Genomic DNA, 21224 nt, shown 5'->3' with positions numbered 1-21224 from the left:
GAGAGAGAGAGAAAGAGAGAAAGAGAGAAAGAGAGAAAGAGAGAAAGAGAGAAAGAGAGAAAGAGAGAAAGAGAGAAAGAGAGAAAGAGAGAGAGAGAGAGAAAGAGAGAAAGAGAGAAAGAGAGAAAGAAAGAAAGAAAGAAAGAAAGAAAGAAAGAAAGAAAGAAAGAAAGAGAGAAAGAGAGAAAGAGCTATTACTAAATCAAGAGAAAAGTGTGTGGGGCTTTTTCTCATCTAAAGGCTATCTACCCTGTGGACCTGCCAGTTCTGAGAGTTCTGGGCATCAACAGGTTCTAGAAATGGACCATACCATTGTATCAAACTAGACTAATGACCCTAGCAATACTCCGTCCCTCCCACACTAAAGCTGAAATATCCCCAGAGGCACTGTTTGCCCACTGCTGTTGGGTGTCTACCTACCAATGAGCACATCACCTCCTCTAGACCTTGCACTATTCAGGCCAGGTGCTGATGGATGCCCAATATCACCTCCAGAGTGTCCAAAATCAAAGTTTACCAGCTGATCCTCATGTGCACATGAGGATGAGATCCGAGTGAGAACAACACAGCATTGCCTGACTCTCTGGATGCCCCTGCTTCTACCCTCTCATGCACTCTGCAGTTCCTGAGCCAATCCGTGAGGCCATCTCTAACCCACAAAGGAAGTACTTAAAGCCACTTGGTGCTGCAGCCATTGCACCAGACCTCTTTCTTCAGCTGCCACCGAACACGTGGCCTCACTTCACTCAGTGGGAAAGGAAGTTCAGATAGCAACTTCCCAATCACTGTAAATTTGCCTGTGATCTCCAGCTTCTGGCCTCAATGCCTCTCCCGCCTCAAAGGAAGAGGGAGTTTAAAACACCACACTTCACTTCAGCTAAGCCTGCTGACAGCCCACTGCCAGGTAGCCCATGGACATACTCTTCAAGGGGGAAATCCCAAAAGGATACATAGCATTTTAAAGGACAATTAGACACATTTTTTTTTAACTCACCTAATAATTTCACAGAATCCTTCCTGAAGGACAAAGAGATCCAAGAATACTCATAAAAACAATACCAACCAGGCTGGAGCGACAGCTCACAAGTTAGCAGCTTGTGCTGCTCTTGTGAGGACCACAGTTCTGTAGGCATAATGATATTGTGCACTGTGTAAAGTTTACCCTCGTGTTGTTCAAGTGCTGATTTCTCTGCCCTCACATCTTGTTGCAATCTGGGCCTGGCACTGTAATGCTTGTGTCAAGAATATCTCCTGTCTCAGGTTTGTGTAAATAATGTTCATCATTTATTCTCTGCCTTTTCAATAAAAACTGGAAAAGCCAGGGACTTGGAAATAAAGAGAAGATTAGAGAGAAGAGGGCTGGAGGGACGGCTCCGTGGTGAAGAGCACTGCCTGCTCTCCCAGAGGTCCTGAGTTCAATTCCCAGCAACCACATGGTGGCTCACAACCATTTGTAATGAGATCTGATGCCTTACATATAATAAATAAATAAATCTTTAAAAAAAAAAAAAAGAGTAAAGAGACTTCTGTCAGTCATGGGGGTCTGGAGAGACACAGAATACACCTGAAGCCCAAAGGGCCAGAGCAATAAAAAAATCCAAGTATATTTGGGATCTTGGCTGGGAGGTAGCCTGTAACCTCCCCCACCCCCTCAGCCTGAAACCTGTTTGCTCAGGTTTCACTGTGTGCATCGGGGTGGAGCCTGCCACTCTCACTGCCGCTGCCGCTGCCTGCCGCCTTGCTGTACCGGAGTCAAACACGTGGTCACCTGCAACTTTACTCCAGGATGATTTGGTGGGAATGGGCCCCTTCCCCCTCCTTCATAACTCGGTGCACGAAATAGTAAAATTGAGCTTTGATCAGAATCTTGTATCAGCTCTGTCTCTCTCGAGTCGCCTAGCCCCCTCTTCTCTTCCAGGTTCCAAGATGCCTCTCAGACTAGAACCCAGACATGTGAGCCGCTGGCTGGCCGCAACAGTAGCCAGATAAGATTGAAGGATTAGAATAATGCCTAGTTGTTGTATTTAAGCCTAAAATAAATCTTGGTCTCTCTGTGTCATTATTGGGAAACTAGCTACGATAAAGAAAACAGGCGCTGTATTTATTTACTGCATACATTTATATTAAAATTACTGTTATAGAATTCCATTCCCAGTGCCCACATCTGGCAGTCACAGCTGCCTGTAACTTCTGTGCCAAGGGGATATATTGTCCTCTTCTGGACTCAGACACAGACACAATTTAAAATAAATCCTTAAAAAACAATTACAGTGACAGAAGTCAGATCACGGGGCAATGCTGTAAGGGTATAGCACTAACAACCAGCACAGGTCTCTTCCTAAGTTTCTTCTTGGAACAAACAGTCCTGCTACTTGAACCCCAGTGGGACCAGTTTGGGAGCACATGCACGTGGAGGTCCAAGGCTGATACTGGAATCCTCCTCCATCTCTCTTCCATCTTGTTCATCGAGATAAAGTCTCTCATCAAACACAGAGGTCACCAATATAGCTAGACTTGCTCTGCGGATCCCCGGTCTCCACCTTCCAAAGCTGAAATTAAAGGCAGATCACCACATCTACCCAGGATTTGTGAGTGCTGGAGAACCAAACCCCAATACTTACGCTTGCTTGTGGGACAAGCGCTTTAACTACCGAGCCCTACAGTAATGAGTTTTTACAATCAGTTTTATATGAAGCCTAGAGTAGAATACAGGGCATATCATTAAAGCTTTTTTTCCCCTAGGAAATATTGCTTAATAAAACTTCCTGGCTTAAGATTGGTAGAGTAAATGAACCATGCACAGACACGAATGTCATGCCATCTTTCAGGAAGAGACAGAAGCAACCCTGTCCAGAGGAAGGGAACTGGACAGAGATGGTTCCCAGAATCAAACATCCCAGGAGGAAAGGGAAAGGGGGCTAAAGGCAGCAGAGGACCTGGTTTCAGATTTTACCAGGATGTATCTGACTACTGACTGGTCAGAGCTTTAGAAAGACTACTGGCTGGACAGGAGGACTCTTCCTAATAACGAAATGCCTGACACTCCTCCTGGCCACCCCTGGAGAAAGTTGTCGTATTGGGGTGTGTGTGTGTGTGTGTGTATGTGTGTCAGGTACTGTACTCTAAGTCTGCATTCATAGTTACTTGCATAAAATTAGGATCTGACTATCCCTGAAAGAAAAAGTGACCCAAGTGAGTCTCCAGGAAAGCACAGAAACCAGACGGAAAGGACTTTTCCAACAAGTGAATGGAAAAAAATCACTTCATTCAAAGGTCTGTTTTTTATCCCTAGACTCTTTTGAAGGGTAAAAGAGTATGTTCCCTCAATCAATTCCCTCTAACATAAGATTACTGAGCATTTAAAAGCACATAAGTAGGAGCTGAAGATGTGGCTCGTTGGGGTGCAGTGTTTATCTAACTTGGCATCTCAGTACAGAAACACACACACAAGTCAGCTAATACGGATACTAGGAATCAAACTTGGGTCCTCTGTAAGAGCAGGAAACATTCAAAACTGCTATCACTTCAGTCTAATGTCTCTCTGCCTAAAAATGTAATAAGCTGCTGCTAGCTTTTCTCCACCCTGACTTGTGCTTTCTGTCCAAAGATACCTTATCTAATATATAGTACTGATTAGTTAGCATAGAACCACATATAAATGCAATATGAATTCATTTACATTATAGTTTAGAACAAGCAAAACTATTAAATGGGGCCAGTAGGATGCCCTGGCAAGGTAAAGTGCTTACTGCCTAAACCATATGTGATGGCTATTCTTGATTGTCATTTTGACTATATCTAGAATTAACTAAAAACCAAATGGCTGGGGATACCTGCAAGGAACTTTTTCTCAATTAAATCATTTGTAGTGGGAAGATCCACTTCTAACCCAGTCTTTGAGGTGGAAAGGTAGACCTTTAATCCAGATCTCCTGGAGGAGGAAGATCTGCCTTTAATCTGGGCCCTACCTTCTACTGGCAGCTGTATAAAGGACATGGGAAAAGGAAGCATGCACACTTTGCTTGCTCTCACCACCAAGTCCATTCCTTCACTGGCATTAGAGTCTACTTCTTTGGGAGTTCCAGCATCTACTCATGGCCAACTGAGACACCCAGCCTCATGGACTGAACAATTTTACTGGACTCTTGGACTTTATGTTTTGTAGATATAGTCATTGCTGGACTAACTGGGCCAAAGCCTGTAAGACATTCGAATAAGTCCCTTTTCTAAATAGCCGATAGATAGATAGATAGATAGATAGATAGATAGATAGATAGATAGATAGATTCATTCTATCAGTTCTGTTCCTCTAGAGAACCCTGATGACTAATACACCTGACAACCTCAATTTGTTCCCCAGAACTCATATGACAGGAGAGAAACAAACCCTGAGAGTTGTTCTGTGGCCTCCAAGTACATGCTGTAGTATGTGTGCCTATACACGCATAAATAAAAACAAAACTACTAAATGGGGGCTGGAGAGATGACTCAGTGGTTACGAGCATGCTTCCTTCCAGAGGAAGGCCCTTTCCCAGCACTCACATCAAGTGGCTCACAACTGCCTGTAACACCAGGTCCAGGGGATCCAATGCTTTCGGCCTCTGGACTTTTGGCACTTGCACTCTTCTGTATATACCCAAATGCAGACACACACATACATATAATTAAAAATAATTTCTAAGAGTTGTAACTCTTAAATATAGGCATAATGTTACTGCGTAGTGTGTAAAGATTATCCTTGTATTATTCATATGCTGATTTCTCTGCCCTTGTATCTGGCTGCAATCTGACATAGGATTACAATGCTTATTTCAAGTATCCCTCACCTCAAATTTGTACAAACATTGCTCCCCATTCATTCTCTGACTTGTCAATAGAAGCTGATCAGCCAATGTCTGAGTAGAGGAGAAAATAGGGCTGGATTTCTGATCCCAGCCAGGGGATGGGGACAGAAAGAGGAAGAGAGGATTTGCAATGAAGAGAGGGTCAAAAAGACACCATGGGAGAACACCTAGAGCAGAGAAAGCCAGATCAATACTAAAATGTAAGTATCATCAGAGATACATCTGGCTATGGCTGAGTCATAGCCAGATTATTTTAGAGAATGAAAGTGGATTAATTCTGCTGAGCTATTGTGCCAAAAAGCTAGACTAAGTAAATCTTATAGTCTCTGCCTCATTTATTTGGGAGCTAGTCAAGATAAAGAAAAAAATTGTCACTTTAAAAACTATACTAAAACTTAAATCATGTTTTTTTTAAAAATCAGAAGAGGGGTTGTCTGTGAATGGGCACTAACTTGGAAGAGGTAACTTTCTGAAGGACAAAACTATTTTCTGTCTTCTTTGGAGTAAGTAGGTGTCAAAATATACCAATATACCTCCAAAATGCATGCACATTTTGCTGCATGGAAACAAGGTACTTAAAAACCAATCACAGCCAGGCATGGTAGTGCATGCCTTTAATCCTGGCTCTTGGGAAGCAGAGGCAGGGAGATCTCTCTGAGTTTGAGGCCAGCCTGGTATACAAAGTGAGTTGTAGGACAGCCAGTTCCAGGACCTCTACAGAGAAATCCTGTAGTTACAGTCACAAATTCCTCAACTCTCCTGTGATGGAGACTGAGTGTGGAAGGCTGTGACTGCTAAGAGTAGACAGAACATATCAGCTGAGCTGGCACTAAATGGCAGCTGGGCCAGAAAACGAGAGAACTAGACGTATAGACTTGCCACTGAGCATCCAATGCAGGCAAAGACCTCCCAAAGTACCATCCATTCTTTGCTCTCTGGCTATGAACTTGGGCAGAGCTGTCTCTTCCACACACTACACACCCACTTCCATGCATGGGTCAGACAGAGAGCTGCAGTCATGGGCCACAGGCAGAAGAGAGGTTGCTGCCAGCTCCGGTCTATTCAGTTTCTCACACTGACCTCTGGCTGGCCAACAAGGAGCCTCTGTTAAACCCTTGCCACCGGAGCGCACAGCCCCAGCTCTGTCAGGCCAAGGGTGGAAGCTGCCTGGAACACCTCCCAGCCTGTGCCCCAACTTGGCTGCCTGCCACCTTCCCTCCCAACAGGCCTCTAGGTAGGCTTAACACTAGGCAAAGCTACAGAGCCCCGTGGCAGGGCAGAGCATCGACAAGCAGACTGGTAGCCTGCAGTCTCTAAGGAGCCAATTCCCAAATCATCTTTTTCTGGACAGGAAGTGCTTGCTACCTTTGACATCTCAGACCCTGTGGGATGAGCAGTCTTAGCACTCTGTCTTCACTCACTAACAGAAGAGTACATTTAAAGAACCAACAAGTTATCTCCGCTGTAATCACCACCTGCTCCACCCTGCCCTGTGCAGGCAGCAGCTTCAGACCTTCTATAGCTTTTCCCTAGGGAGCACACACTCCAAAGCAACATCTGAACTCCTCCCATCCTTGCCTCCGGTGCACAGCCTTCTTGGCTGTGAAGTGGGTGGCAATCCCAAAATCTTTAAGACTGTGTCTCTGAACACATCACCTGGCATCATCTTTCAGATGGGGAAAAGTAACTGACGATGCCTCAGTACTTTTGAGAATACAGTAATGCATCCTAAACAGCAAGGGAACCACACTATCTGCCATATTTTATCCTGAGTGCTTCCAAAAACTTGAGACAAGCCAGTATGATCTCACATTTCCAAACAGTATACTCCAAGAGTGAAACTACTGAATAACATTTTGCTTAGCCTGTAGTGTCCAAAAGTCTCATTTTTACGTAGAATTTATGTGATATATATACATATATCACATAACATATATGTGTGTGTGTATATATATATATATATATATATATATGCAAATTGACCTTGAACTTTGGTATCTTCCTGCTTCTATCTCCAAAGTGCTGGGATCACAGGTTTGAGCCACCACACCCAGCTCATATAGAAATACTAATACGCATTCTTTCTTCACACCAGATCTTCAAACTCCAGAGTACATTTCATGCTTAAAGGACTTCTCAGCTCAGACGGACCACCTGGTGATGTGCTTAGCAGCTACGTGTCTGCAGTCTTCCACACTGGATAGCTCAGATAGCTACATTAGCCAACTCAGTTTTCACTACAACCAGATGCTCATTTAACTTATGGGAAAACAGAGGCACAGAGCAGACAGATGCAAGGTCCACGTTTGTGTGACTCTGCATTCCCACAAACAGCTCCAAGTCTGACTTAGTGTAATAGGAATGTCCCTTCAGAGAGAACCACATGTTCCAGCCAGCACGTAACTCTACTTTATCCCAATCTGCCTGGGATTTGGTGAGCTTGTCTCTGGGGGTTTTTGTGGGGCTCTCTAAGGGACCAGGCGGAAGCTACCCTACCCCCACCGTGTGAGTGGCTAAGCTGCCTGCAGCTTCCTTGACTTCTTCCTCCTCTGTCTACTCACCCCACATCCTGAGCCATTCTTTCCCCTCCCTAGAGCAGTCTTTCTGTCACACATCTATTTCTGGATAGCCAATCCCACATAGTTTTGGAGACCTGGCCTGGGCTTCTGGGAGATTTTGAAGGTGATGCAATGACCACCTTGGGGTAGCATGGGGGGGTGGGCTTCAACTGCTCTCCACTTCACCCCATCCCTGTCTCCCAGTTCACAGTAGGACTACTGCCTAGCCCCCTAAGTCTCTAGGGAACACAATGCCTCACTATGAGATGCCAAAGAGCTAGAGAAGAGAGAGAGGTGGCTTCTGGTACTTCAGGGAAGTCGCTCTCAGCCAGTGACCTGAGCCTGGCCCAGAGCAAGTCAAAATAAACACAACTCAAATCTTGTAGAGACCCCCACACCCTGTGTGATTTCATGGATATAAGCAAATTTGTCAGGGTACTGTGCACACATGTTTTTCACACCTTCCCTAGACTTCGACCATCCCTAGCTTCTCTACAGAAGAAAGTGAAAATTTTTCAAGCTCACCAACACATAAACGTATTCCTCCTTTCCAAGTGATGAATATACACAGTGTCTAAAGAAGACTCTATCCAAGTTAACCAACACATGTACACACACACACACACACACACACACATCATCATCATCATCATCATTATCATTGTTGTCGTCATCATTTGAAGATTCTGCCTGAACTACTGTCACTCTCAGAGATGAGAATGTCCTTCTATTCAGCAGCAGGAAAAACCCTCACTGCCTGAAAACTCGGGTCATCCCGTCCCCAAAGAGCAGAAGATTGAAATAAAATGCTCAAGCTCACAAGGTCCAAAAGCAGCACACTAGGGACCTGCTCCCCATGTAGTTGGTTAATACCAGGGACAGCTCTGTCAGCAAACTCTGTGGAGCCAGCCACAGCTGCCCATGAGGTCCAGCTCTTTCTAAAACTGCCACTCTACTGAGTCATCAGGAAGCAAACTGTGGTGGAAGGAGAGCAGGAGACACCAGCAGATTCAGAAACCTCAGGGTGTGACCATGTGAGCCAACATGGTCCCACCCTGCTAAAGGAAAAGCCTGGAGGCTCAGGAGAATGGAGAAGCTGCAGTTAAGGTCAGAAGGCAGCAGAAGCAAACCCGCTATGGACGCTGCCTGAAATGGCCACCACCTGTTGCCCAGCACAGGGCTGCTGTAACGCAATCACCCAACTCAGGTTCTGCATGATGGGGGTGGGGAACTTGTCCACTTGGTCCTCTAAGGATTTTGATCATTATAGCTCCCAAAACTTAAAAGATAAGCAGCATCCGGCAGGCTTCCATAACTTTATGTGCAACAGGCTCCCGATATATTCTCCTCAAACCTCTAATAACCAAGAGTAACCTGTTCTCCCTCTCTCAGGACACAGAGATAAATCACACAGAGCAAGAAAGAGGAGGAAGGAACTAAACCATGTCTATACTCAAAGCTTATAAAACTTTAAAAAAAAATAATAACCCAGCTGTACACCTTAAAGTCATCTACTTGAGATGGTCAAGTAGAAAGTCTCTCACAGCATGACTGTCAGACCCATGTCCAGCTTGTTTCCCCAGGAGGAATAAAATGAAAAACAAACTCTGGAGTAGCTATAAATATTCTCTGGCCAAACCCCCTGCTTTGGAAAATCTGGTGACCTGTTTTGTTTCAGTGTAAAGCTTCCGTTCGGCTTGGCAGATATACTTAGCATAGTTTCATCTAAGTTTGGTTCGTTTCCCTCTGGACACTGCCTGGGGACAAGTATACAGAATGTTTCCAAGAAAAGTGTGGTCTAGCACACTCCAGCTATGCCTACAACACTCTGGGAGGTCAGGCAAGCACTCCAATGGTGTAGCCCACTCATCATAGCCCACGGGCCTTAGTGGAACATGAACAGTCAAAGGCCAGCCACATTCCCTACACACACACACACACAGAGAGAGAGAGAGAGAGAGAGAGAGAGAGAGAGAGAGAGAGAGACCTGTCACAGCACGGTAGGGAAGCACTTCTAGGGGAACAGGCTTCTGGGCAGAAGACATAGATGCTGGGCAGAGCTGCAAGACAAGGATCTAGCTACTCTAGATAGTATGGGTGCCAGAGAAGAATGAAGCTCCAGTAAGCTCTGTAGTCAGGAAGCCCTTGAGCTTCCAGAAATACTGGATGGAGATCGTGGTCTGCAGCAAAGGTGCTTGGTCAGTGGGCTAAGCAGATCCCTGACCTCTTATGCACCTTGCTTTCCTCATCTGTAAAAGGGGAGGCAGTAGGGCTGTAAAGAGGATTAAAAATACATGTGGTATGCTATGAAAAGTAAGTTCCTGACAAATTTTACCCAACTATTTAAGTGTGCTAACTTGGTTAAAAAGCCAGTCCTTACATCTTCCCACCCTAAGGAGCATCCCTCCGTTTCTCCAGCACAGATCCACTGAGCCCTACTTGATGTGAGGCACTGGGACACAGAAGGAAAGACCAGGGCAAACAGTGTGAGGCCCCAGGCCATTATTCTGTGTTGGATGATCAGCAAAGGGCCAGCCTTGTCTAGCATGCCACGGGCATCCAGGGTGGTGTCCAAGTACATGCCAGTAAAAAAGAAAAAGTGCCACAAACTCGTGGCCCCAGCTGCTCTTAAACCAATGACTACTCTTAAGGTAAACTCCGAGTCCTTTCTAAAGCAATTATTATTATTCTTTTATAATTATTTAATGTGTATACACACACACATATACACAAACACAGGCATGCACATTTGCTCCTATCACAGGATGCCTATGGAGGTCCAAGGACAATTTATGGGCATCAATTCTCCATTTCCATGACGTGGGTTTCAGGGACTGAATTCATTCAGGTCATAAGTCATGGCAGCAAGTATCTGTATCCACTAAGTCATCTCCCTGGCTCTTAATACACTTTTAATTGTGTTTTACTTTTTCTTTTCTTTTCTTTTTTTTTTTTTTTTTTTGAGACAAGGTCTCAATGATGTAGCTCAGACTGATCTTGAACTTAGAGCAATCCTACAGAATACTGGGAGTATAGGTGTGTAATAGCCCTACACATGCTTTGTCTTTTTAATTATATATTTTCTAGCCAGGCATAAGGGCTACTTCCTTTGATCCAGGGGTTCTCAATCTGTAGGTCAAGATTCCCAAAAGGGTCGAATATCAGATAGCCTTTGTATCAAATATTTATATTACAATTCATAACAGTAGCAAAATTACAGCTATGAAGTAGCAATGAAATAATTTTATGGCATGGGGTCACCACAACATGAGAAACAATATTAAGGGGTTGAAGCATTAAGTTGAGAACCACTAATTTAATCCCAGCACTCCAGAGGCAGAGGCAGGTGGATCTCTGTGAACTCAAGGTCAGCCTAGGCTACATAGTAAATTCTAGGATAGCCAGAACTACATAATGAGACCCTGTCTAAAAAAAGCAAATACAAAGATAATTATGTGTTTTCCAGAGTATACAAAGAAAAAATGGTTACTACTTGTCATTGGAATTGTAACTAAAAACAAAGCTGTTACTAATTCTGTAGCAGTTTGGAAAGGAGATGGGTCTAGGAAACCAGATCCGGATTTCCCCAGGTGTCCACAATAACTAATGATGTTGCTCAGACCCTCTTAGCCGACCAGATGTTGATCATACCAAGTGTCACATCTTCAGACTTCTGGGCCTGAACAAGATGCTCGGAGGCTGCTGCCTCAGCAGAGACGGATTTCTCAGCATTAACCCTTGGGCTGCCGGCAGCATTGAGCCAGGATACCTGGCTTTCTGATTCCAAGTGGGTCCTTTCTTCCACAGTTCTGCCTCCTAGCAGCAAGTAGGCAGCAAACAAAAAGAAACAAAATTTTCTAGAAGCTCTAGCAAGAACAGTCATGTCAAAGATCAGTTTTGGTTTGTGCTCTGAAAGGAGGAGTGGGGGGTGGGGTTAAAGTAAAAGAGTAGGAACACACCCTCCCAAGCATGGGTGGACCTCAGAGAGAAGGCATGATGGGACAGGGAACTGCTGGCGAGGAAGCCAGGTCAGTTACAGCTCTGTTTCCAGAAAGTCAGGACGCCTGGAGGGAGATCGGCAGGCAGGTATCTATTTATTGGGAACAGCCAGGGCAGTTGGGGGAACACTAGTGGGGATGGGATTGCAGAGTAAGCAAGGCCAAAGTACTTAGGAACCTTAGAGGAAGTGCAGATCTTATCATGGTGCCAGATCAGACTCTGACCTCTGTGTTCTTCCCTATCATCTCAGCCAAGAGCATAGGGCCCAGCAGGGACTGCCTCAGATGCCCAATGCATCTGTGAGATTGACTGAGGGGTGTGCAGCTCAATGAAGCCAGGAGGCTGCCTGGTCATGTGCCCCTGACATCTCTGAAGGGAGATGTCAGGAAAGTGCAGCTGGGCAGGCACAAAGCTGAAATGTGGGTGAGAAGTCTTTCAGAAGATACAGAGGACCAAAATGTTGTCTGAATCCTAACCACTGACCACACAGAAGGAAAGCACCTCTGTCATTTCCTCATATCGTAGTATCCTGCAGTAGGGCTTTCTGTGTACCAACGTCACCAACTCCTGGCCATCCCTAGGCCTCATTTTGCTTGGCCTATGGGAAGTGCTATTATTAAGAGGTGTGGCCTTGCTGGAGGAAGTGCATCTCTGAGGGAGTGGGTTTTGAGGCCCTATGCTTAAGCTCTGCCCAGTGCAGAAGAGACCCTCCTGGCTGCCTGCTGAGAGAGAGACGGACAGACAGAGACAGAGACAGAAGGACAGGGAGACAAAGATATTCATTCTATAAGTTCTGTGACTCTAGAGAACTCTAACTAATACAAAAGTTGGTACCAGAAGTGGAGTTATACTTAGGCTCAGCAACATGGACTTCCACTAAGGCTGACCTGACTACAGCTATTGCTAAATGCAAATCTGCCAACAGCAGAGACCAACTGTGAGCCCCAGATATGACACCATTCCCCAAGATGACCAGCCAGCAACCTGGTGACAGGCTGACTACACTGACCCTCCATGGAAAGGACAACGTTCTGTTCTTACAGGAGGAGATAGTTATTCTGGTATTGGGTTTGCCTTTCCTGCATGTAATGCTTCTGCCAAAACCACCACAGATGTCTTCACATGTTCTCGTGTCATGATAGGCTACCTCAAATCACATGCTTTCTGCTGTGAATCCCAGAGGACACCAATGACTACAGGCTCAAGAGGCTTCTTGGGTAATGCTGTGCTCCGTAGTCATCTTATGCTAAGGACAGGTTGTGTTTGTTCTGTGAGTAGTTTACTCTGCTCTAGACTTCTGGGGGTGCTCCTCTATTGCATGTCTAGCCTATAATCTCCACCCAGCTTAGAATTCAGCCCCACACCTCATACTGCCACTAGCAAAGTCAGATAAGATGTGCTTAAAAGATCATAAGACGGGGCTGGAGAGATGGCTCAGCTGTTAAGAGCACTGACTGCTCTTCTAGAGGTCCTGAGTTCAAATCCCAGCAACCACATGGTGGCTCACAACCATCTGTAATGAGATCTGACACCCTCTTCTGGTGTGTCTGAAGACAGCTACAGTGTACTTATATATAATAAATAAGTAAATAAATAAATAAATAAATAAATCTTTTTTAAAAATTATAAGACAAAGAGGTTGGCCTGTGTGCCTATAATTCTACCACTCAGGAGGTGGATGCAGGAAGATCAGCAGTCCAAGGTCATCTTCAGCTACATAAAGTGCTCAAGGCTAGCCTGGGCTACATAAGACCCCTGTTTCAAAAAAGTAAAAGTAAAGAAAAACAATAAAAACATTACACAGAAGAACAGACAGGACAGTTTGTGACTGCTTCTTGTTTAGGCTGCTCAACTCACCTCCTAGATAGCCACTAAAATGGAACCAGTGGGGCTTGCTGGGCCCAGGCAGGGACAGAGCCATTCCCAGAGGAAATCATATCCTGTATCCTGGTGCCTAAGTACAGGATCAAGCACTGAAAAGCTGAAGATAAAGTCAGTCTCTCTGTGTCTTTGTAGGTGGGGAGAGGTCCGTTCTCTACTTCTGGGGAAAGGAGACTCTTCAACCTATGTATTCTCATCTTCAGACTTTCACTCATGTACCTAGCAGGGGGGTGCAGAGCCTTCTCTCAGCTGGGGAAGAGCTTGCACTCTCCTGGGTAGATGAGCAGAGGATATCTAAGCCAGACTTGGGAGACCAGCTAGTCCCTACGAGACCTAAGAGAAAAAGTTGGGGGGGTCTGAGGGCAAGTCACTGAACTTTGTGCCACAGTTCCTTGTTTATAATGGTGGCTGAGCTGTGAAGATTAGCTGACAACAGTGTCTCCCACTGCTTGGCAGCAATTATCAGAACCAGGGTCCCCAAGGTCACATGTCCTCTCCAGCACCAGAGGTGGGGTTATGATGGGTGCTTCATTGATGGAACAGTGACTCAGATGCTAGTGTGAGACTGGTGGGTAGCTTCACCTGCCATCAGCCCTAGGGGGACTACCCCAGCTTCACAAAACACTCCACCCTAGGTGACCCAACTCCCAGGGCAACCCACATCCAGTGACTGATCCCTGGAGGAAGTGTATGAGAGCCAGGTCAGGATGACATTGGACTTTGCTGCCTCCCTATGGGGTCAGAGGTGGACCCCAAATGTACCACTCAGTGAGCACCCTCCAAAATTAAGTCTCAGAGTCAGCTTCCAAGAAAGCCAGGCTGAGATGGGTGCTTTGTTTGGGCCTTAGTATGGGAGCAGAGGACCCAGAGGGAGGAGGAAAAGTTGGGGCCTAAATAAACAAGGCAATGCAGCCTGAATCTTCATCTCCTCTCTGTGGCATGAAGAGCTTCATGAGAACAGAAGCTGTACTGCATGAACAGTATCTTCTAGGAGCAATGAGCAGCAGGGAATCCGGGAGCCCAAACGCATCCCTGACAAAGCATCAGCAGCTCTCACCATATGAAATGAAGTAAATCAGGTAGAGAGAGACAAATACCACATACTGTCACTCAGACATAAAAGTTAAGGGTTGATTTCAAAGAAGCAGAGAACAGACCAGTGGTTACCAGAGCAGAGGAGGGACTGGGTAGGGTGGGAAAGGATGAGCCAGGGCTGGACAGGAGGGACATCTCATGTCTTACACACAGGGGGTGATGACAATAGCTGAGGACATATGACTGAATGTTTCCAGAGACATTAATAGAGAGGATTGTGAAACACAAAGAAATGACAGGAGTCTGAGGAATGGCAGCACCAAGTGCCCCCACCTGCCTCCTGTCCTTTGTGCTGAAATGGTATGCTGTCTACTGTCTCACAAATATGCACAATCTTATTTCCTCATGGACAAGAAAGAGCCACAGAAGAGTCCCAGAGAACACAGAGTCACTTACAGTGGGGTGAGTGGAAAGAAATAAGGCTCATCTAGACACATAAAGGAACCAGATGCAAGCTATGTCCATAGTCACACCACTCATGAAGCTGAGACTGGAAGGGCACTGAGAGCTATAGCCTAAGCTATAGAGCGAGAAGACATTGTCTCAAATTATTAATTAATTAACTAATTAAAACAAAAACAACACACACATATACACAATGACATCCACGAAAAGTTCCAGAAGTACCTTTAGTGCTGAGCAAACAAATAATCAAAAACTAGGGCCAGCAAGATGGCTCAACAGGTAAAGGCACTTGCTGCCAAGCCTGTCCCCAGGGCCCACATGGTAGAATAAGAATTGACTCCTGCAAAATTTCCTCTAACCTCTATACACATACCATGGTGCCCACCTACCCCTCCCCCGTTAATAAAAATTTAAAAACCATTAAATACCCAGAAACTGGGCATCTTCAGAATCCAACAGCACTCACTGGCCATGAAGGGGATCAGCCAAATGCTCACCCTGAACAGATGCTCAAGAGACATCTTAAGTCTAGCTCAGGAAGGGACCTAGGCTAACAAACCAAACATCAGTCTTTTTTGCTTCTAACTAGAATTCTACTGACTGATAGTGAGAGAATACCTCAGCTCCCTTTGGCAAAAGTGCTGTGCCATGGAATAATATTCTACCTGGAAGTAAAAGGTAACCATGATTTAATATATACTGAATTTTGCAAGTGCTATGAGACCTAGGGAGGGGGCCTATGAGGTCTAGTGAATTCTTTTTATAGTCAAGGGAGGGGCTGCCTAGGAAAGCACATGGTCTGTTAAAACTTGCCTGCTGAGTCCTTAAAGAGAGGAATTTCCCTGCCACATGATCAGTCAGAGATAGACACCCTACCATCAAAGCAGCCACAGGGCAGACTACCCTGGCATAAACTCCACCAACTCCACCCTTTCCCTACAGAGATACACAGTGGTCCTGCCATCCCTGTCCTTCAAGCTTCTGCCCAAATGCAATCTTCTCAGTTGAGACTGCACTTCATGACCCAGTTCAAAACAAGTAATGTCACCCACAGGCCAAGGCTTCATCCTCATACTCTACCTAGTACTTCTCTCCCTAGTACTTGCTCGTTTCCTGCTGCTTGCACTGCATTGTCTATCCACCATGTATTCCCAAGGCCTAGTCCAGAGCACAACCCAGACAGGTGATCAGGGGTTGGAGGCTGAATGAATAGAGTGTAGGTCAATGTCGTTGCTCTGATGACAAATGTAAACTATCGCCCCTGAATAGATGTTTTTGTTCTATGAGCTTTAAATTAAAAACTTAGTAAGTTTAAATGAAAGGATCCACTACATCTCCAGCTAAATATTATTTTTCAAAACCATGCTTTGCAAACAAGATGGGGCAGTTCACAGCAGGATGGTGCTTTGTGCTTTAAAAAATAAACCAGGAGCTAGAGGGGTAGCTCAGCAGTCAAGCGCACTTGTTGCTCTTGCAGAGGACCATGGTTCAATTCCCAGCACCCACATGGGGGCTCATAACCACCTGTTACTCCAATCTCAGGCAATCTGATGCCATTTCCTGATTTCTACCAACATTAGACATGCATGTGGTATACATACATACACACAGACAAAACACTCATATACATAAAATAATAAAATAAATCTAAGAAGAAACTAGTTAACAGCAACCATGACCTCTGACTGCTGAGTGTCATGAGCACTAGCTCCCAGAGCTGCTCACAGTAAGCAGATCCCAGTCCTACTATGGACTTCATATCTGCCCATAGCCCATCTCCTTGGGCTGGTGACCCGCCTAAGGCCTCAGGACAAATGGGTTCTTTTGGAGAGTGGGAAAAGCCAGCTTCTTTCCCTCAAGGGTCTTCCGTGTCCCGGCCTCCTCTACTGGTGAAGCCACCATTTGGGAGGACTTGGACTTCAGAGAAATCATGAACCCACTACTCAAGAGGCCAAAAATGGAGAGAGAGAGAGAGAGAGAGAGAGAGAGAGAGAGAGAGAGAGAGAGAGAATTAAAAGATGAAAAAAGCCACAGACTCCTAAACACAGGCTGTCTTTCCAAGCCACCCTCCCATGAGACAGGCAACTGTTTTCAACAAAGGAATACAGCCACTTTCTTGCTGCCTCCAAACACCGTGTAGAAATAAAAGTCGAAGCCAGTCGTCTGTAAAGAGTGTGTGGTTTTTTGTTTTTTTTTTTTTTTTTTTTTTTTTAAGAGAGAATGAAATCTGCAACTTTGGGTAAAAGCCTGAAGAAGCACCTTCACCTTGTGTCAGGTCACACCTGCGGGTATCACCTGCTGCTGGCTGGTGCTGGGTGTGGACTGAGTCAAGAGGCACCTGGCCCAGTTGTTATCGTGATCCTGCAGAAGTCTCTCTCCTTCTCGGATCTTACCCTGAGTTCCTGCTGCAGTAGATCCAGGGAGGGGCTAATGATTTCCTTTTGTAACCAGCATCTAGGCAAAGGTATGTATGATGCTGGTCCATGGCTACCTGCAGAACCACCATATGAACAGAAGACAAGAAACAAAAGCCACACATCCCACACATTTACACCATGTAGAACAACCACAAATTTGGTCAGCTCAAGCCAGTCACTGCAAGAAGCTTGAGGTGGTACCTCAAACCCTTGAAACACAAACTCACAGAATTTCCCTCTTTTTTGTTTTGTTTTGTTTGTTGATTTGGTTTGGTTTAGTTTGTCAAGGCAGGATTTCTCTGTGTAGCCCTGGCTGTTCTGGAACTCTAGCTATAATAGACCAGGCTGGCCTCGAACTCAGAGATCCTCCTGCGTCTGCCTCCCAAGTGTCAGAATTAAAGGCGAGAGCATCACCACCTCCCAGCTTCATTTCCCTTTTTTTGAGGGCAGTTATGAGCAATCCCACCCTGCTTCACTCTGCTCACATGGGTAACTCCCATATGCAAAGGCTGCTTTCTGCCGGCAGCTGCTTTCAAGTTTCTAAAGGAGCAGAAGTAGCTGAAAGAGGAAGGAGAAATAATAGCATCCTGGCGGGGACACCATCGCTCCACCACAGGCAATTCCAAAGCATCTTACTTACCGAAGTAGTCCGCTTTGGCGTGAGCATCCATCTCTCGCTCCAGACGCTGGGTGAGGGCTTCCAACTTCAATTCCGCAGTGGAGGGTCCAAGCTCAGGGCCCGGTGCCAGGGTCTGGCAGGGCAATCTCACCCTGGAGGGGGTGGGGCTCCCTGGGAGCACAGGTTCCAGGCTACTGTCAGTGGACCAGCTGGGAGAACTCGCTTTACAAGATAACTCAGATGGAGTGGACATTACCGGATGGACGTTACTGGTGGGGCTGGGTTTGGGACTAGTGCCAGACTCCACGCATCCAAACTTAGGATCCAGCCCGGTAGTCATACCTGGCTGGGCACTGTCCTTGCCAGCTGTTGAGGATAATGGAGCAGAAACAGAGAGGTAAGACTTGGGCCCATCCTGGAGCCAAGGCTGAGTGTCCACAAGGGGTTTGAAGACCCTGCCTGAAGCCTCATATCCCAGACCTGAATCTCTTTTTGGACAAGCTCCTTGGCTGGCGCTGCTAGGGACCATCGGTGCTGAAACAGTTGTGCCCTTGGGTTGAGCGGAGGTCCCATTCTCCAAGCCCATGGAAGAAAAGCCGAGGTTCACTCGCTGAGAGGAGGCAGTGGACCAAAGGCCTGTTGGCTTCTCGCTGCTATGGCCACCAATGCCACCGTCCTGGCCACTGATGCCACTTTCAAAAGACCTGCCAGAGCACAGTGTGGAGAGCTGTGGCTGGTAAGGGTGATGGTCTCCACAGGATTTGGGCAGTGTGGAGTCATTCCCTGGGCAACCAGGCCATCCACTTCCTACACCCAGACTCACGCTGGGGCACCCTTCAGGTTTATCACCCCACTGTGGGCTTGCCAAAGAGAAATTGTCATAATAGTCTCCGTGAGTGAGGCAGGAAGGGTCTTCACAGGAGGGACCCAGGCCATGTAAAGCAGGTCTCTGGGAACTCACAGGCCCCTCCCTGGAACCACAGTTCTGATTGCCAGGCCTTGCACCATGGGCAGATGGCCTGATCCTCTGCTCCTGAGATGGGTACGAGGGCTGCACGGCCCCAGTGGTGGTAGCTAATCCAGGTGCCACTGTTGGCACAGCCAGAGGAGGCTTAGCAGCCCCATCTGCAGCCAGCTTGCTGCTCGCACCCTGACGGTTCCCACCGTTGACCGGGCTTCTGCCTGCCCTAGGTAGGGCCTCCTCCTGTAGGAGCTGCTGCTGTTGCTGCTGCTGGAGGTGGATTTTGGCCATCTTGGTCGCGAACACCCTTCGAGTTTCCTCAAATTCTGGGTTGTTGCCAGCACCCTTGTCCACCCGGAAGAGCCCATCCTTGGAGGCCTCATACATGTTCAGGTCCTCGATGAACTTACTGGCCTCAAGGCCCAGATCATCGTATTTATCCATGTTGTAGATCAGTGTCCGGGACCTAGCCCTGGTTCAAGGTGTGAATGTGGTGGGGGAGATTTGGGTGCTGGCCGAGGTTTCAGGTCCAGCCTAAGGCAGATAAAGATTCCCACCTGCCCAGCAAGAAGGTCATGACTCCAAAACTTACAGTCCAGCCAGAGTTGAGGCCTTCAGGCCAGCGGGGCTAAGTTTACTTTCAGACTTCTTTTCCCCTGGGGAGCGTCCACGTGGGGGCAGAGCAGCCTTCAGCCGTGCCCGGCCTGCTTAGAAAAGTTCTCTTCTACAAGTCATAAAACCCAAAACAGGAGAAAGAAGACAGAGAACGTACACAGAAAAAAGTAAACTCACATCCACGTCGAACAATCGAACTTGCAAACACACTGGGCAGCCCCTGGCCTGGGGCCGGTGGCCAGATCCAGCAGAGCTCACTGCAGCCGCGGCGCGCCGCCCATTGTCCGATGGCGGCGGCCGGCGGCGGGACGCGGAAGTGAGCGCGCGGGTAGTCAATCCCCGGAGCTCGCTGGCCCGCTGCGCCCGCCCCGGGCTGCGCAGGGGCGCGGGCGGAGGCTCGGAGGGCGGGACGGGGCGGGGCGGGGCGGGGCGCCCCCTGCAGGCCAGTGATGCGCACGCCGAGCTTTGGCGTCGCTCGCTGGGCACCGGGAGAGAGTTGCAATTCCCGCAGTACTTCTGCCGCGGACTGTTCAGTTTCCCGCCGCTGCTGGAGAGTCAAGGGTGCGCCAAGCTTCCCTCGGGTCCCCTCGAATGTTTAAAGTGATGCCTTGGAGAGCATTTGTGTTGGACGTCCTAAGTGTGCCCAGAGAGGCTCGTCGTCCTTACTGGGTTTCTTGAACCCCAAGCGGTTCTCACCACTCTAGATAACACACATAGCTCCTATGAGGTGACTGGGAATAGTTTACGTTTCCCACACAGCCGCCAGCGTGATCTAAAACAAATCCCAGGCCTGTCACTCTTGAACTTGAACCCTCAAGGCTTACTCGGGACTTATTTTGAAAACCCGCCTTCACTTCTACAAACAGGCCTGACTGCCCCGCCTACCCTCCCTCTGATTTGGGGCCTTCCCTGCCTGAACTCCCGGTGGATGGAACTTCCTAGTGCCTACCTAGAGCCTGCTGACCAGCTTCTGGTGTCTCTTCTTTCCTTCCCAGCTAAAAATCACCTCCCCATAAAGTTACCCCCACCCACAACCCCTTTGTTTCCTGCTTGGTTTGAACACTATTTAAATCCAGGGATACTGAAGTCACTAACCTGCTGGCTTTCTCCCGTCTACTTTAAATGTTTCTAGGTCTCTGCTCATACTAATAGATGTAAATGTTATGTAAATAGTTCTCAGCAGTTTTGTTTGGTTTTGTTTTGTTGTTTTTCAGGAATCATGACAAGAAAATGAAATCTGTATGTGTTTAACATAAACACCTTTTCTTTTCCTGAGTATTTTCCCCTTGTTCAGATGTGGAGCTCTAGGTATGGAGGGTCAGCTCCAGCTGTTTATTTGTCTGCATGCCCCTTTTTGGTTGTCAGCTAATCAGTTATCCACTTCATTACACCTGTATATGCGCAGGGTTTGGTTGAACATATGTGTCTTGGCAAATCTCTCTAAACTGTGACGAGGAACAAATAAGATAATATATACGGAAGTGCTTATATTCTTATATTCTATAAACACAAGAATGGTTCACTGTCCTGTAGACTCTGAAGGTTCAGGATATTTGTTGAAAATGAAGAGTTCCAGGCTCCCACCCCAAACTACTAACCCCAGATTTGTGTTTTACGGCCTCTGTGGGACGGGAAGACTATTTGCACAATAAAATTTGATGAGTGAGTACCACTATAAAGCAGTATACTAAAACTAGGTTTTAAAGTTATTTTAGTTTTAAATTATGTGTATATGTGGTGTGTGTGTGTGTGTGTGTGTGTGTGTATATAGGTGGGAGGGGGAGAGAGAGGTGGGGGAGGAGAGAGGACCGATGTTCTTCTAAGCCAGAG

General features: G+C 46.7%; 1 protein-coding gene across 1 annotated transcript in view; it reads right to left on the bottom strand.

Moving 5' to 3' along the window:
- Limd1 (LIM domains containing 1) overlaps window positions 1–19746 on the bottom strand; it is a 40810-nt gene extending 21064 nt beyond the window's left edge. Inside the window, exon 1 of the mRNA XM_021172096.2 lies at window positions 17840–19746. Coding sequence (XP_021027755.1) covers window positions 17840–19223 — 1384 coding nt within the window. The 5' untranslated portion in view covers window positions 19224–19746. The remainder of the gene's footprint in view (window positions 1–17839) is intronic.
- Window positions 19747–21224: the final 1478 nt, after the last annotated feature.

This window comes from Mus caroli, chromosome 9 (assembly GCF_900094665.2).
Source record: "Mus caroli chromosome 9, CAROLI_EIJ_v1.1, whole genome shotgun sequence".
Classification (NCBI taxonomy): Eukaryota; Metazoa; Chordata; class Mammalia; order Rodentia; family Muridae; genus Mus; species Mus caroli.
This window is presented reverse-complemented; position numbering and strand designations above follow the sequence as displayed.